The 17,185-nt window shown below is 33.6% G+C and overlaps 1 protein-coding gene across 2 annotated transcripts in view; it reads right to left on the reverse strand.

Annotated features, from left to right (window-relative positions):
* The window catches only part of LRBA (LPS responsive beige-like anchor protein), a 504,104-nt gene that overhangs the window by 287,695 nt on the left and 199,224 nt on the right, over nucleotides 1-17,185 (reverse strand). For both annotated transcript variants that reach the window (XM_087816509.1, XM_087816508.1), the window contains exon 37: nucleotides 1,421-1,587. In XM_087816509.1, coding sequence (XP_087672635.1) covers nucleotides 1,421-1,587 — 167 coding nt within the window. The remainder of the gene's footprint in view (nucleotides 1-1,420; nucleotides 1,588-17,185) is intronic.

Below are 17,185 nucleotides of genomic sequence, written 5' to 3' on the forward strand. Positions count from 1 at the left end.
AGACTACAGTATGGTGGTTACCAGAGGGGAAGGAGGGTGAAGGGATGAAAAGGGTAAAGGGGGTCAAATATAAGGTGACAGAAGGAGACTAGACTTTGGAAGATAATACACAATGAAATATACAAATGATGTATTATATAAAATTGTACACCTAAAACTTATATATTATTAACCAATGTTACCCCAATAAATTTAATTTTTAAAAAAACCACACATAACAAATAGCTTTCAACTCAAATAGTTTCCACTTTAAAAAATTTAAATGATTTTCTACTCACTGGAAAATTTCTAAAGCTAGACTCATAAATTGCTTAAAATACAAGTGAAAACCAATTACATCTATATAATATATAAACAATTGACTGTTTTCATTTTTTGTTATCTTCTAACAAAAATTATACAGAAATGAGGAATTTAAAAATATCTCTAATGGCAAATTATAGAGCATTTTCATTAACATTACTTAAATGAGTCAAAGCATATTTCTAAGATTTGTAGCATAAAATGTTTCAATGAGACTAAGTTTTACAATTTGTCTTTTAATTTCCTTAGTCCGAGAAAGTAATCTAAATATTTTGTTTCTAGAGGTCAGAATAAAAAATAATGTGCAATCTGGTAATCTTAAAAGGAAGTCGATAGAATGAATAAAATTTTAAAGAGGGCATTTAACCATTTTTATCATCGTATTCTTACAATTTGCAATGCAATTCAAGAAAACAACACATACTATGTTTTCAAATTTACGTGTTAAAAGTTCAAAAATGTAAAAGAGGAAAGAGTTTCTTAAAACAAAATATTGTTAGTTATATATATTCAAATATACATGTAGCTACTTTCCTTAACAGTCCACTTCAAAATGAATAAATATGTGAGTAAGTAGTGCCCTGGCCAGTGCGCTCAGTGGTTAGAGCATCAGCCCATGCACAGAAGGGTCATGGGTTTGATTTCCAGTCAAGGGCACATACCTAGGTTGCAGGTTCCATTCCTGGCCCTGGTCAGGGTGCATACGGTAGGCAACCAACTGATGTGTCTCTCACACATCTCTCTCTCTCACTCTCTCTTCTCCCCTTGCCCCCTCCCTCCCTTCCTTCCTTCCACTCTCTGAAAATCAATGGAAAAATCTCCTCAGGTGAGGATTAACACAAAACAACAACAAAAACAACACAGTTCACTTCAAAATGAATAAATATATGAGTAAATATTTTTTAAAAGTAGTTGAGGGAAATGAAATATCTACAAAGATCTATAGCTACACCCATACCGGTTTTCTCCTTCCCCTTTGCTTCAAATTCATAGATGATAAAATACAAAATTAAATTACTCTGGTCTTCATCTGGCCTTGATCATATCCCAAGCCATTTATCTAAATCTCGGCCTTCTACAGAGTATCAGTGGCCAAATCCTAAAGGTATCACTTTACCTCACTGCAGAATTTCCCCAGGCTCCATGCTTGTCTGTGAGAATGTTGATAATTTTCTGGATTAGTTGAATTGCTGTCACATGGTCTCGATATTTGGCTGCTCTTATCAAATGATCACACATCTTCTCATCTTCTCGCTTGTCTGCAGAATACTGGGCACAGAGTGACTTGAATAGAAAAAAAAAAATCTATTAATCCTATGAAAATATGGAAAAAAACTTTAAAATGCATCATGAAATAATTTCCAATACAAATTGAAACAACCAACATTTAAAGTTACCCTTATATCCCTCACTAACTGAATTAACCAAGATTTAAGTGATATATTTTCAGTACAATAATCTCCCAAGAATTTATTCTCTGAATTCATTCATAAAATATATTGAGAAGTGGTTAATATTTTAGCAGAGACCTGAATAATTAGAAGAAGCTAGTCAGGAAAAGATGCAAGGGCCCACATTACAAGTGGCATGAAGGGGGGTTGCAAAGCATTCCAGGCAAAGTGAACAAGAGAAAGAACGACATAAGCTTGGAGGGAGGCAGCTGCGTCATTTAGCACTGTGTAACTGTGCTAAGGGGTTTAGATTTTATTCTAATGCAATGGGATACTAGTAGAAGGTTTTAAGCAATGAAGTGTTGCAACTGATTTATATATTAAAATGATCACTGCAGACGCCATTTAGAGAATGGAATGTCGTGGGATAAAAGAGGTAGACACACAAGGTATAAGGCCACAGCAGAGGTCCAGAAAGGGGACTATGGTGTTTTGAAATAGTAAACAGCTAGTTCTCAACACCTTTAGAAAATGACAAAAACAGTATGGGCTTTTAAACCTTAGCTATCACAATCGACCAGCAGCACTGGAATCACCTAGAATCTTAGAGAGAATGAAGAATTATGGGTCCCACTCCACTCCTACTAAACTAGAATCTGGGTTTTAGTAAGATCCCCAGGTGATCTTAGATATCATCAGTTTTGCCAAAAAAATTTAGGATTCTTCAGCAATAATCAAATACAATACAATCACCAGTTTTCAAGATGTTTTTCTTCTTCTGGAATTCAGATACTCATCGTATCATGTTTATGCTATAATACCTAGTTAACTGCTTAAAATAGGAAAGCAAAGATTAATATATACTTGATTCTTGATTCTGTTCATATGGTCTATTGGGCTCCACCCCTCCAAATGCAAACTCATGTACACATACATATGTATACACAACCTATGACAGGTAACAAAAATATAATGTTGAAACAAATATTACTAGCTTACGTATGTGATATCCATTATGACTGCCTGCCTTTCCTGTGGTATACCAGTCAGACCTCCACAGCAACAAGAGAGAACCCTAATTTTCCTAAACCAATGTGAGTTAAATCACGCCCACAATGACAAATTGGTTCAGGGGAGAGGACTTGATCTGATTTGGTGCATTAAAAGAAAAGGTCAGGATTTTTGTTGGTATTTCCTTCCTGTTTCTTAGGGTGTAAAAGGGGAAGCCCATAATTCCAGAAGTTTTGAAAGTTCTCTCTGTACTAAGAGGGAAGCTAGCCTGGGTATGAAGCTAAAACCCAAAGAGATCAGAGCCAGGAGAATTATAGGAATACAGAGCTTATTCCAAATGGAATCATGAACTTCTGGATCAAAGACCAGCCTACCTTCAGCCATTCTATGATGCTTTTTTTAGACTTTTTATAAGAACCTATAAGCTCCCATTCATTCTTTGTAACCAGTATGAATTAGGTTTTGTGTTCCTAACACAAAAAGCAACCCAACAGATATGGTGTTTTATGAACATGCATAAAAATCAACTATCTTTTAGTCTGTGCAAAACACTTGGCTATAGAGATCAAAGGTTGAATTATCTTGACAGCCTTTGCCCTGGAGAATCCCCATTCCATCTAGATTGGGAGGAGGGAAGTGGTAATAAAGGTATATCATTGACATTAAATCACTGAAGCTAAAAATGGTTTTTAATAGGAAGGTTTACAAAAAGTAATAAAAGGAATACACAAAACGCTATAAAGAAAGACAAAATAATGGAAGATTGTGAGAAGTCACCCTTGGATGAGAATAAAGAGAACCTTAAAGCAAAGGCAAGGCAGAAAAACACGGGACAATTTCAGGAGGGGAGAAGCAGTACAGTTTGACCCAAGTTCAAAGGACAAGTAAAAAAGTAGAAGAAATTCTGAAATGCATGAGGACTGAAAACTGCCACTAAAAATACTACTCTCTCTCTCTCTCTCTCTCTCTCTATATATATATATATGAATATGTATTATATATATGTACATACACACACACACACACACACACACAAATATGTGAATAAACACGAGATTAGGAAGCAAAATAAAACCATATTAAAGTACCATCCTTGGCAGTATCTCCCGTCAGATTTGGGCAACTAACTCACTTTAGATCTTTTGTCTAACTGTCCTCATCTGTAAAATGAGAGGATTATAATGGCTCTAAAATCTGGACAATCAAAAGATTTGGGGAAACCTCTGAGAGCTTAGTTTTTGTACACTGGTAAATGAAAATTAGTTCTTTCATCTAAACCTTCATGTGGAGAAAATAAATCATGTTAGGAACTAAATTAATTTATAAGAAATTAAAGGCAATTGTCACATGCTATATTCAAGACTGAGCCAAACAAAACACAGGATAATGCAGCTTGTCAAAAATATGATTTGAACAAATAAAGAAAATGATTAAGAAACACTTAAGGGGGAAGGGACAATTAAAGAGACAGTAGTTTAAGTGAAGACAGTGAATTACTCCATGGAACAAAAATGTCAACTGCCGTGTGATATTTTCAGAGACTTACTCAAGAACCAGGCAGCACTTTAGAGGTTACATCATATCTAACCCAACCATATACTGAAACATACAGGACAAAAGGGTAGACATGTACAGAATTTTTATACCTACAACATTCCCTACTGTACCCATAATCTGCCTTTGTCTAACATCATAAGAGGAAATTAAAATTATTGGTGGAAATTAGAAAATCACTGGCTTCTATACTCCCCTGAAACACCATATGCCTTCATATTAAACAGTACTAAAATTATCAAAAAATGCATTATTTAATAGCCTATTATTTCTATCTTTTATTAATGTTAAATAATTTAACTTTATCAAGTTATATTTTATAAACATTTGGTAAGCTGTTCAAGTTTTCTTGAAAGGGCATAATCCTAAAATGAGTCCAAGGTAAGCTAAATAGTAAAATGGTTTAAAGTGTTCTTTAATGGATCCTCCTTTACAATTTAAACAGCAACTTTTCATATCTGACATAAAATCTATAGATATAAATCACATTAAAGGGCTATTCTTTCTCGATTATCAATCTCTGTCTCATTGTGGAACATTAGAGTCACATCTGACCTTAAAACATGATAAAAGGAAACCAAACAAGAATGTTTTGTAAAGAAATAATGAACTTGTATCTATTTTTTAAAATATCTTTAAAATGCAATTTGAACACATTCTTATTAAAAACCAATAATACATTCTATGTGTGACATATCAAAGTCCAGTACAAATCAGGAATATCTGCTTCAAGATCAAATCCACGTTACTTACTGGTAGGGTTATATATTTGTGTGTGTGCTTGTGTTTAAAGGTTGAATGGAGGTATTCCAAGAAACTGCACCAAAATGTACCATTTATCAATAAAACCAAGGGCCAGGTCTAATACTTTCAATCAGTTTTACTTTATATCAACTTTTCTGTTTTAAGAAACACATAAACTGGGTAATATGAAATCACAACAATGACCACAAAAACATCCGAACCTAAGACGAAATAAAATAAGCACCTTGACAACTAACAATTCAAATGTATTTGATTATTGCTAAAGAAATCTAAGATTTATTACCAAAGCATTAATAAATTTAAAATAACATAAATAAACCTACTTCTTAAAAGAACTTCACTTACTTGCAGAGAAAATAAAGAAATAACCAAGGGGAGAAAAAATTTAGACTGGCCATTTATAACTCAAGTGACTATTCTGGCTTTTTAAATGTAAATAAAGAAATAACAGTAGTATCACATTGGGTCATTCCTTCCAGATGCTATGTCTCTCCCTAACTTTACCACCTGTCCTTTGCATTCTCAGACAGAAATGAACTTCAGATTGGGCCAATTCCTCCCATCACCTCTCTCATCACCCTTCTTGGTGGCCAGACCTTTTCCCGTCTTCCCTACAGATGCTGGCACTTCTCACGCTCTGTGAGACTCACTGTGGCGATATCATCCACTCCCGTTATCATCTACTCTCCCCGACCTGAACCCTGGCTGAGGGGCTCGGCTGGCTGGAGCGTCCTCCCAGGCGCCTGCAGGCTGCGGGCTCCATTCCCCATCAGGGACCATACCTGGGCTGCAGCTCCATCCCAGGCGGGGCATTCAGGAAGCAACTAATTGCCATTTCTCTCTCACATCAATGTCTCTCTCTCTCTCTCAAAATCAATAAAAACATATCCTTGGGTGAGGATTAAAAATTTTTTTATTCAAAGAACAAACTACTAGAGGAGAGGAAGTTACAAAAAGAGATCTATAAATCTAGAAGCTGTTTTCTTTTTCATATCCTCACCCAAGGATAGGTCTGCTTGGTTCTTTTTTTAATTGATTTTTAGAGAGAGGAAGGGAGAGAGAGAGAGAGAGAGAGAAACATCAATGTGAGAGATAAACATTGACTGGTTGCTTCCTGTATGCACCCAAACCAGAGTTGGAACCTGCCCTGCCACCTAGGTGTGCATGTGCCCTGACCTGGAACTGCACCCGAAGCCTCTTGATGTCGGGGAAGACACATCAACCAGCGAGCAACCCCCGGCCAGGGCAAGGTCCCTTCTGATTCTTTATCTGAAGACATAGTATGAAAAAATAGTATCTGAAAAGTTCCAAAATAACTGGAAATTAAATAATACATACTGAAATAACTTACGGATCAAAGATAAAAATCACAAAGAAAATTAGAAATATTTGTGGAAATTGGCTAAAGCAGTATTTAAAGAAAAATTTGTAGCTTTAAATGCTATATTAGAAAATATTAAATATTTAAGGAAAAAAATAATAAAAATCTTAAACTCATTCAGATAATAAAGGGTATGATGTACACTGCAATTAATTTTACAGTAGAGGAATAGAAAACTAAACACAAATATAATTTGTGTAACTAAACAAAAAGCTCCTAATACTCACATTTAACTATGTAAAAAATGAAATATACATCATGATAAAGTGGAGTTTTTCCATGAAATGCAAGGTTAATTTACTATTTGAATATCAATCATCATAATTCACCACATAATAGAAAAAAAAGGAGAAAAATATCATCTCAAGATATTTTTTAAAGTATTTTACATTCAAAACTCTTTTATGATTGGAGGGGAAACCATTCTACAAACTAAGAATAGAAAGAGACTTCCTAAACCTTAGGAAGATCATAAGAAGAGATCAACAGAAGAGATTATGAAAAACTAATGGTCTGCTTGTGTGATGGAAAACTATACAGCACTGAAAATAAAACAGGAAAATGTAACAAACTGAATGAATTTCATGAACATAATACTGAATTAAAAATAAATACCATGTAAAAACACACACTTTATGATTTCATTTATATAAAGTTTAAAATTTGGTTTAAAAAATTACAATGCTTTGCCCAGCCAGGCGTGGCTCAGTGGTTAAGTGTCGACCTAGGATCCAGGCGACCAGGGTTCGATTCCCGGTCAGGGCACATGCCCAGGTTGCGGGCTGCAGCCGATCAATGACTCTCTCATCATTGATGTTTCTATCTCTCTCTCTCCCTCTCCTTTCCTCCCTCTGAAATCAATAAAGATATATTTTTTAAAAAAAGAAAAAAATAAACACAAAATAAATAAATAAATAAATAATTACAATGCTTTAAAAGAAACAAACTTAAATATTTAAAAAAAATAAGTAAGTCATTCCATAAAATCAGAACAGTACTTAGCTTAATAGAGGAAAAAGGGGTTTTGATTAGATAGAAATTCTTAGAGGACTTCTCACAACCATTTTATTTACTTATCAATAATTTAATTTAACATTAAATTATTAATGCTAAATGTACATTGTTTCTAGAATTAAGTTTTGGTCTATTTTATGAGAAACAGATTATTAAGCAATTTTTCATTAAGTCTGCACATTACTGTGAACTAAAAATGAATTCCAGTTAAACATTTCAAAGCTAAAATCTTAAAAATATAAGTCCTTCTCCTAATTTAGTAACACTTAATTTAACTAAGCAACTGAAGTATATTGCTTTTATAAATTTTTTGTTTAAAATTTTTTTTAAATATATACTCGTTTTTAAAAGCAAATCAGAAACTAATTACATATATATATATATGTGTGTGTGTATATATATATGTGTGTGTGTGTGTATATATATATATATATAAAAGAAAGTTCTCTCTTCTACCTTCTCTCTGTTTGGCCAGTTTTCTACAGGGGTGGGGGTGGGGAGTCCACTGTTAACAGTAAAACACAGTTCCAGTGCACAGTAAATGGAATCAAACCACACATCATTCCATGTCAGGACATGTAGTTTGACCTTTTCTTTTTCATGGCTACAGAGTACTACATTTTTAGTTAACTAAACATACTTTATGATAAACACTTAAGTGTACTACCTTACTTCCCAATTTGTCTCAAAGTCACTATAGATTACTTGTCTCATTGGAAATCATTTAAGAGGGAAATCATCTAAGGGACAGAAAATTAAGCAACTTTTCAGTATTTCAGTTTTAGAGGTCTTTGCACTTGATCTCTTTAACTCATATTTAAAGTCTAATCAGAAAAAAAAATGTTATCCACAGAAATCTTACAAAGACTCCTGAAAAAACAGACTTAGAAAAATGAAAGCTTAAAAACCTCTATAGCAAACGAAAGTCAACCAATGACAATGTGTGACAGCCACCTTTAATTCTGAAGTGATTCCTCTGTCATCCAACGACTGAAAGTATTGATTTCTCTCAGCATGAAAAAGCCGAAGCCAATGAAACAGATATAGCATCATCCCTCCTGATAATAGCATTCAAGGTTAAAACAGGCAGAACACTTATCAAAGTATCTCTCCCATTTCTTATTGTTTTAATGGACTGGATACAATGTGTTGTGTTCTTATCTCTGCAAACTGTAGTCTTCAAACTATTTTTAAATAATTTTAAGAATAACATAGGTTCTAATTTTTTACTGAAGGCTTTTGATAATAAAAAAATGTTTATAGATATTTATAAAAGCAAAACAACATTAAGAAAGCTACAGTTTCTATTTGTGTGTCAAAACCACTCATAGTATTATGTTTTTATTATTTCATTAGAGTTACTTACTAACAATAAATACATCACAAAATTCTTAGGTAAATACTAAAGCTGATTTCTTCAACAATGCCTGCATATATCATATATCAGTTTGGTAAAATGTGCTTAGCATCTGTGATCAATAAAATTAATCTGAAATTTAAACAGATAGGGTCAAACCCAAATAATTATGTTTTTAAAAATTATAATATAAGACAGTAATATATCTTCACAGAACATTAGTTATATACACATGCAGAGAGAGAGAAATCAAGAAGCTTTACTTTCTCAAGCTTTACTTTCTGCTAATCTGCACAAGAGCTGGATGACCTTAAGCAAATCCTATCATCTTTTAACTCAAGAAAGCTACTTAACCAATATAATTTTTTAGCATACAAAACTGGGGTCTCTTACTTGTTTTAGGCTAATATGACTAAATATATATACTACTTAAAAATAGGTAAGCCTCATGCTTAAATTTCAAATAAAAAGAGTTCGAGAACAATCAAGAAAAGCAGAAAGACAAAAAAATAATTACTTTATTCTTATTAAAGCCCTAATTCACACTGTGGTTAAGAGCACAGACTCAGAACCAGTCGACCAGAGTTTAAATCTTGGCCCTGACACATTCATGCTTGTGCAAGCTATTTAAACTCCCTATGCCTCAGTATCCTCACACAAAAAGAGATATAATGTGATATGCTTTTCAGAAGTATCACATAAGAATAGACATTAAACAATTAAAACATTGCCAGGCATACTGTAACACCTAACATTTATCCTAGGCATAGCCAAGAAGTTAAACTGCACAGCAAACAGTCCCTTTCTCCAACCATGCCACACCGACAGAGGGGAATAAAAATAATTACAACATGAGATGCTGCTAAAAGAAATATATATTGTGTATGTGGGAGAAGTGAGAAAGAGCCATTTAGAATTTGGAAGAGTTACACAGTTAAAGACTAACTGTTCACCAAGTACAAATGGCTCATTTAAGATTCAGAAAAGTAAATATAGCACAATGAAAATGCAAAAAAAAAAAAAAAAAATTCCAACAACAACAACAACAAACACCAAAAACCTAAGAGAACAAGCTCAAATAAAAACCTTTTTAAAGCCCAGCTGGGCATGGTTCAGCAGTTGAGCATCGACCTTAGAGATCCAGATCACAGTTCGATTCCTGGTCAGGGCACATGCCCAGGTTGCGGGCTCCATCCCCAGTCAGGGGCCTGCAGGAGGCAGCCGATCAATGACTCTCATCATTGATGTTTCTCTCTCTCTCCCTCTCTGAAATCAATAAAGACATATTTTTTTAAAAAAACTTTTTTAAAAGCAAAGATAAGAATAACAGAATAAGACTTTTCTTATTCTTTTGTTATTTTATTAATATTAGTAACAGAATAAGGCATTCCTGTTAATAATATTAATGACAACAGAGTAATACCTTTCTGTTTAAATATCCTGATATATGCTTGTTTATATTTTCTTTGGGTGCCTAATATATTTTACCCATTTCCTTCATAAGAAATTATTTTTCAAAGGTTTATATGAAACATTTAATAGAAATAGTTGACTATATTTATATTGTTTAGCTGATTATTGTTACATTTTGTAACTGCTTTGTTATTCAAATGTACTAACAGACTAATTCAAAATAATACATCTGATTATCAACTGGCTTTTAGGTGCTGCTTCTCAAAATATCTGCAATGAAGAATGAGCTTTTGGGTTACTTTTTAAAATACACTGAAAACATATTAAGTAATCTGACATTGCCAGGCATTCAAGCTATAAAAGATTCTAAATATGTATTCAGTTTCTGTAGTTCTCTCTTTGTGGACTAGTAACAAGCAGCTTGGTCAACAGACGACACTTAAGTAGCACTAGTATAATATAATAGGTAAAGAGAAGGAAACTATTTTTATCAACTCAAGTACTACCATCTTGCTTTCTATGATAAAACACCTGATCTTATATTCAGAGCTTTACTAATAAATAATAAGAGAAGCAATATTCTAATTTCTTAAGAGCAAATTCCAAGTGATACATAAGTATTGTATGAAATACACTGTGAAGATTTTAAATTTCCTTAGTTTCTTTCTTATCTTTATTTTAAAATTCATTAAGAAAAGGCAATTTTTACACTAACACATGATTTGATCAACTGTTAAGATGACTATAACATATCACAAATGGAAATCTTTGAGGAGTATATTCAGACCTTTTCTTGGAAGAGATTTTTTTTTTTTTTAAGCATCAGGAGAACCAGTGTCCACCCTGCCCAGACTGGCTCAATGGTTAGAGTGTTGGCCTGCGGAGCGAAGGGTTGCAGGTTCCATTCCCGGTCAAAGGCATGTACCTGGGCTGCAGGTTCTTTACCCAGCCAGGGTCGGAATGCATGGGCAGGCGACCAGTTAATGTGTCTCTCTCACACAGATGTTTCTCTCTCTCCCTCTCTCCCCAACCCCCACCTTCCATTCTCTAACAAATCAATGGGGGGAAAAGAGGTCCAGGTTCCTATCAAAAATATATTTTATGCTATTATCTAGTATAAAAGAAGCCAGGATAGCACATAGATAGAGAGACGAGAGCAGATTTTTGGAAATGTGAAAGCCAAGGTAAGCTCTAAACTACAGTAATGGCATCAAAAGAGAATTCTACTAAATCCTCAAGAAGCAGATAGTAATTCCAATTCTACCAGTACATACTACACTGCATCTGAGCATAAAAACACACACAAAATTTTTAATTCTTTCTATGAGGCAAGTAAAACAATGATACCAAAACCTGCGAAATATCTAAAACTGACAGGAAACTTAAAAACAATCCGAACCTAATTTAACTTATAAACAGAATGCAAAAATCACAAATAAAACATTAGCAAACATAACCTGGCAATACATTCAGGAGAAAAAAATGACGAAACCATACTGGCGTAATACTGATATATCCAATAGTTTTAAAAGCATACAATCAACTCTACTGTTCTACTAAAATATGACAAAATTTAAAAAAATTCTTCATTAAAAAGCAAAGAGCTCAACAAAAGACAACTAAATGAGTATTTCATTACAATGATATGCTGTCCCTACTTCAGCTCAAAGACTGAATCACAATCACTGTGGAAACACCAGAGTAACTCTGCTAAAGTCAAGAACTATAGATAAAGCACCCACTGTTGTTTTGTAACATTACACTGCTGATCTCACTTAGGTGTGAAATCTAAAAGCAAAAGGTTGAACTCATTGTAACAGAGAGCAGAATGGTAAAATAACAGATAAAACATTAGCAAACAGAGTCTGGCAGTCAACAATAATTATTATTATTTTTGGATAACAACTGAATAAGCAATTCTATTAAGTAGAAAAAGCAATCAGGGGAATAAAAGTTAGAAAAAAGAATAAAAAACTATCAATATCTGCAGATGACATGACTGCACATCTGAAAAGTCCAAAGGAATCAAATGAAAACGGTTTTTTAACCAGACGGGCTGAATCTAATGTCAGATAAAGACGACTACACAGAGGAATTCTGAAAAATAATTTTAAACTCAATGAGGGGACTGGCCAGGTGTAGCTCAGCAGCTGAGCATCGACCTAGGATCCAGGCGATCGGGGTTCGATTCCCGGTCAGGGCACATGCCCGGGTTGCGGGCTCGATCCCCAGTCGGGGGCGTGCAGGAGGCGGCCGATCAATGACTGTCTCATCACTGATGTTTCTATCTCTCCTTCTCCCTCTCCCTCCCTCCCTCTGAAATCAATAAAGATATATTTTTTAAAAAATAAAATAAAAAAATAAACTCAATGAGGAAAGGGAGCAGCACAGTGCTAAAAGTATTGAAACACATTGTAAGACCTCAATAATTTAAAGAGTTTGACAACAAGATGTGAAATGACAGATAGGAAAAAATAGAACATCAAGGAACAGACCCCAAAACATACAGGCATCTAATACATGATAACAGTGGCATCCCAAACCAAGAGAAAATGTGGACTATGCAGTAAATGGTATAGGAATAACTAGGTTGTCACATAAAATAAATTTAGATTGATATCCCAGTTTATCCAAAAATAAATTCCAAATAAATAAAATATTGAAATGTAAAAAAACAAAACTGTAGAAATATTAGCAGACACATGAAGAAATTCCTTTATAATCTGTGCTTGTAGAAGACCTTTCCAGCTACCAACCAGAAATGAAGTCATAAAAGAAAATATTCATAAATTCAACAAAAACATTTTTTAAATACTTCTACAGAACAACAACAAAATTCACCGTACCTAACTCAACAAAAAGACTGCTAAAAATATTTGTGACATATATCAGAAAGTTGATCCCTTAAGATAGAGCTTTTACAAAGCAGTAAGAAAACAATCCATTAGAATAGGCAATGAGATGTTCTCAGCGGAATAGAAAAGACTCAAGGGTAATCAAACTCATTCATAAAAAAACATAAATATAAGTTAAAACCACAGGAGAAATACAAATTAAAACTATATACTATGAGAATGGCAAGTTTAAAAATTTGATAACATACTCTATTAAAAACACTGACGCTGCTGATGGGAATGCAAGATCTCTAAAAATTACTAAGTTTTAAAAAATCAAAAAAATAGAAGATTATATATATGTTAGTTTTTGTATAATGAAAGAGAAATAGCAATATATATTACTATTTATATATGTGCATAAAGAAACCATAAAAGGAATCACAAAAAAACTAGCAATGGTTTACTATGAGGGTTAGGAGATAGACGGCATCCAGGAATAGGTTTAACGGGGTCTTTCACTATATGTGTTCTCAAAGTATTCTGTATTTTATTTTTTATTTTTTTAATATATCTTTATTGATTTCAGAGAGAGGAAAGGAGAGGGAGAGATAGAAACATCAATGATGAGAGAGCCACTGATCGAGCCAGCAACCCAGGCATGTGCCCTGACCAGGAATCGAACCCCGATTGCCTGGATCCTAGGTCGACGCTCAACTGCTGAGCCACGCCCGGCTGGGCGTATTTTGTATTTTAAATTATCTATTGAAAGCATTAAAAAATTTTTAATTTAAAAATATTTATCTTCTATATAAAGGCTTTAGATAATGCTGACATTAAATATTTCTAAACCAGAGCAAAAAGTTAAGGGTACCAAGAAAGTATTCTTACAAAAGACCTATACTTTGGTAAAAGAAATAAAAAATGAGAGATGAAACTACAAAGAGAACCATGAGAAGTAAAAAGCTAATCAGAAAAACACTGGGTAAGAAAGTCAAGTGAAAACAGAATTTCATAATGACAGGGTTGGTTATCACTGTCAAATGATGCAGAAATCAACGGAAATGAGGAATGAAAAAGAGCCACTGGATAGTATAATTAAATCATCAATGATATTCAAGAGAACATTTTAAATTTATTTGTTCTAGGGTGAAGACAAACAGAAGAGAAGCCAGGCAGCAAGACACTGAAAAGTAAAAGGGGGTGAGAAAGTAAAAACACCATTCTAGCAAAAAGTCTGACAGAATGAAAAAGCAAAGTAAAAATGGAAGCTTGGGGATTCTAACAGCATTTAATAAGGTTACTCAGCTTCGATATATGATAATTAGAGGAATATAAATATATCAACACTGAGAAGCTAACACATACATCCAGAGAGATCACTCAAAGGGGAGAGAAAAATAACTCCCAGCGTATTAAAATAATATATACCTTGTTAAAGAAAACCACAGAGGGTAGTTAATGATTATAAACACAGCCAACGACATCAAGTAAAAATAAGACCTTTCAATCAAAACTACTCTTAACAGTAAGCTGCCTATTTCATACTTAATGAAGGCCTGGAATTCAAAGTTCATGGTATTCTGGAAACAGGTATCAAGGCAGATCTCACAAGTAACAGAGGCGCATCATCTAAGGATCTTTTTCACATTAAGAATCCTATTAGAAAGAAAACACTAAAAGGTAATTGAATTTCCCTCAGTTATCTTCATCTCTGTCAGCTCCTGCTACAATAACTTACTCTCCAGAGCAGAGATAACTCAATTCTGTCCAGCAAGCATATGTTATGAATCTCCAAAGCAAACTTGTCTAAATCATTCTGGTCTTCTATCAAGGTTGGCTGTGGATATGAACTCTGACAGAAAGCAAACAAATTTATTTTTATCTTTTCAATAATTCACTTCTTCATGCTTTGATGGAAGAAATCATGAGGCAAATATATAAACTGCAGTTAGGTTATATATAGTCAGATGAAATGGTTTCCGTGACTTAAATAAAAACAATTAATAAAGAAGTTACCAGTATATCGCAGAATTGGTAAACTACCTGAAGTTTCAATTTGTTTACGTAGTTGCATCTAATAGTTTTAGATCAAGAAAAAAAAATACTATTAATGAGATGCTGCTTATAATGATCTCAAAAATACTATTTCAACTATTTCATTTTTGAATAGCTTTTAGGAAAACATTTTAGAAAATTCATTTTCAAAATAATATGTATGTATAAATAATAGTTCTTACAAGAAAATGTATTTCCTATCTGTATTCTAACCCAGCAGTTTAAAAACATAAGTCAAGAAAAATAACCTAACTAAAACTAAAGGGCAACAGTATCAGAAATCCTGTGTTTCTTAATTTGTTACAATCTACAAAATACCATTATTCAGAACATAATTTAAATTCAAATAATGAATGAACATAACTTTCCTCTGAAAAGCTTTAATTTAGATAAAATTTCTCTAATGAAGATACGAACCTTTAAATTCTAAAGGATTAGACACAAAAACGATGATAATAATCACTACCACAGTTTACAATGTGTTTTAACCCACTTTATATAAGATTTTACTCTCTACAATAAACCTTCAATTAAGGTTTCATTATATTCATTTAATAAAAGGGAAACTAAGACAAAGAGAAGTTCAGTAAGTTTTTCCTAAGACTTCCCAACTGATAAATTGTGGAGCCCAGAACCTGAACATCTTCTTTAGCTCCATTTTCCTGCTATCACCCTGCTAACACAGTTTCAAATTTAGGTTACCCTTAAACAGCAGAGAGCTCAAACAATGTAGCCAACAATGCTCCTTGCAATTTTTTAATGTAAAGTGTGCTAACCTGTATTTTATAGTTTAAAGTGCCTATTCCTTCATTTCAAGTACAATCAGCACTTTTTGGATTGAGGAACTCAAAGCTGTAATTTGAAAGCCACAAATCACGACCATTTGAAATACTGTTATAAACTAAATTCTTGCTAGTCATAGGGTAGAAAATAGTTCTGCTATGGCCTTTCTCGCCTAATTTAATCCGTTATCTTTCCGTTAGCATTCCCACTTTTAATCAGAATAAGAAAAAGATGCAAACGTGTAGGCAGTAATTGGCATTCCTTTACTGAACTCTTACCGAGCACCTACTATGTGTAAGGCAATGTTCCCGTCACTATGGATATGTGATAAAAACACAACAGAAAAGGAATAGCGAAGTGATGAGTAAAGAGAGAATCGGATTCCAATAAAAGTCAAGACAGGAGGGAGTAGTCAATAGCATGAGGTTTATTAAAATGAAAACCAAGACAGAAGAATACGGGTTTTGGTTACATTGAGGTCACTGGTAATCTCGGGAAGTTCGAAGGGGCAGTGAGTGGTAGTGGGGTTAGACGCCTTACTGCCATGAAGCCAGAGTGCCATGAGGAAGCTCAGAGGGAAGAGATAATGTATGTGGAAAACTAATTTAAAAGCTGACTACTAGGCTGATAGAAAAACAGGAGGCAGGAGAGTGCAATCAAAAGAAGGCTCTGAGGTTGTTTTTCATTTATTAAAAGATAAAAGACATTATAATGTGTTCCTGTGCTTTCCCGCTAGAAAAGGAAGCCTGATTCATGAAAGAGAACACGTAAGCAAGTAAGTGTCCTGAGAAGTGCGAGTAGGGAAGGACTCTAAAAACAGTCTATCGGATAAGCCATTGGAGGAGGTGGGGCTCTCTGAAAAAAGGGGAAAAACAGCAATATACATTGATTAGTTTGGTAATAGGTAGTTTCTTTTTAAGACGATAAAAATATTCTCAAACTGTGATGGCTGCAAAACTTGGAGACTACTAAAAGTAAATTGTACACTGAAATGGCTGAATTGTATGGTATATAAATTATGTATCATTAAATTTGTTTTTAAGTTTGAACTGTACTTTTAACTTGTCTATAAACTTTGGTTGCTCCAAAATTAAAAAGGGAAAACTAAAGAAACTTAACAACAAAATGTAATGTGTAGTGCCCAAATGAGTCCTTGTCAGAACAACTAGCTGATACTGACGTTTTTGATCTAATAGGAAATATCAGAATACAGACTAGGTATTGAAAGACATTAGCGAATTATTGTTACATATTTTTTGCAAATGGTAATGATGTAATCATAGGAAAATATCATCATGTTTCAGAGATTTGTACTAAAGTA

Source organism: Miniopterus natalensis, chromosome 4, assembly GCF_054644295.1.
Source record: "Miniopterus natalensis isolate mMinNat1 chromosome 4, mMinNat1.hap1, whole genome shotgun sequence".
Taxonomy (NCBI): Eukaryota; Metazoa; Chordata; class Mammalia; order Chiroptera; family Miniopteridae; genus Miniopterus; species Miniopterus natalensis.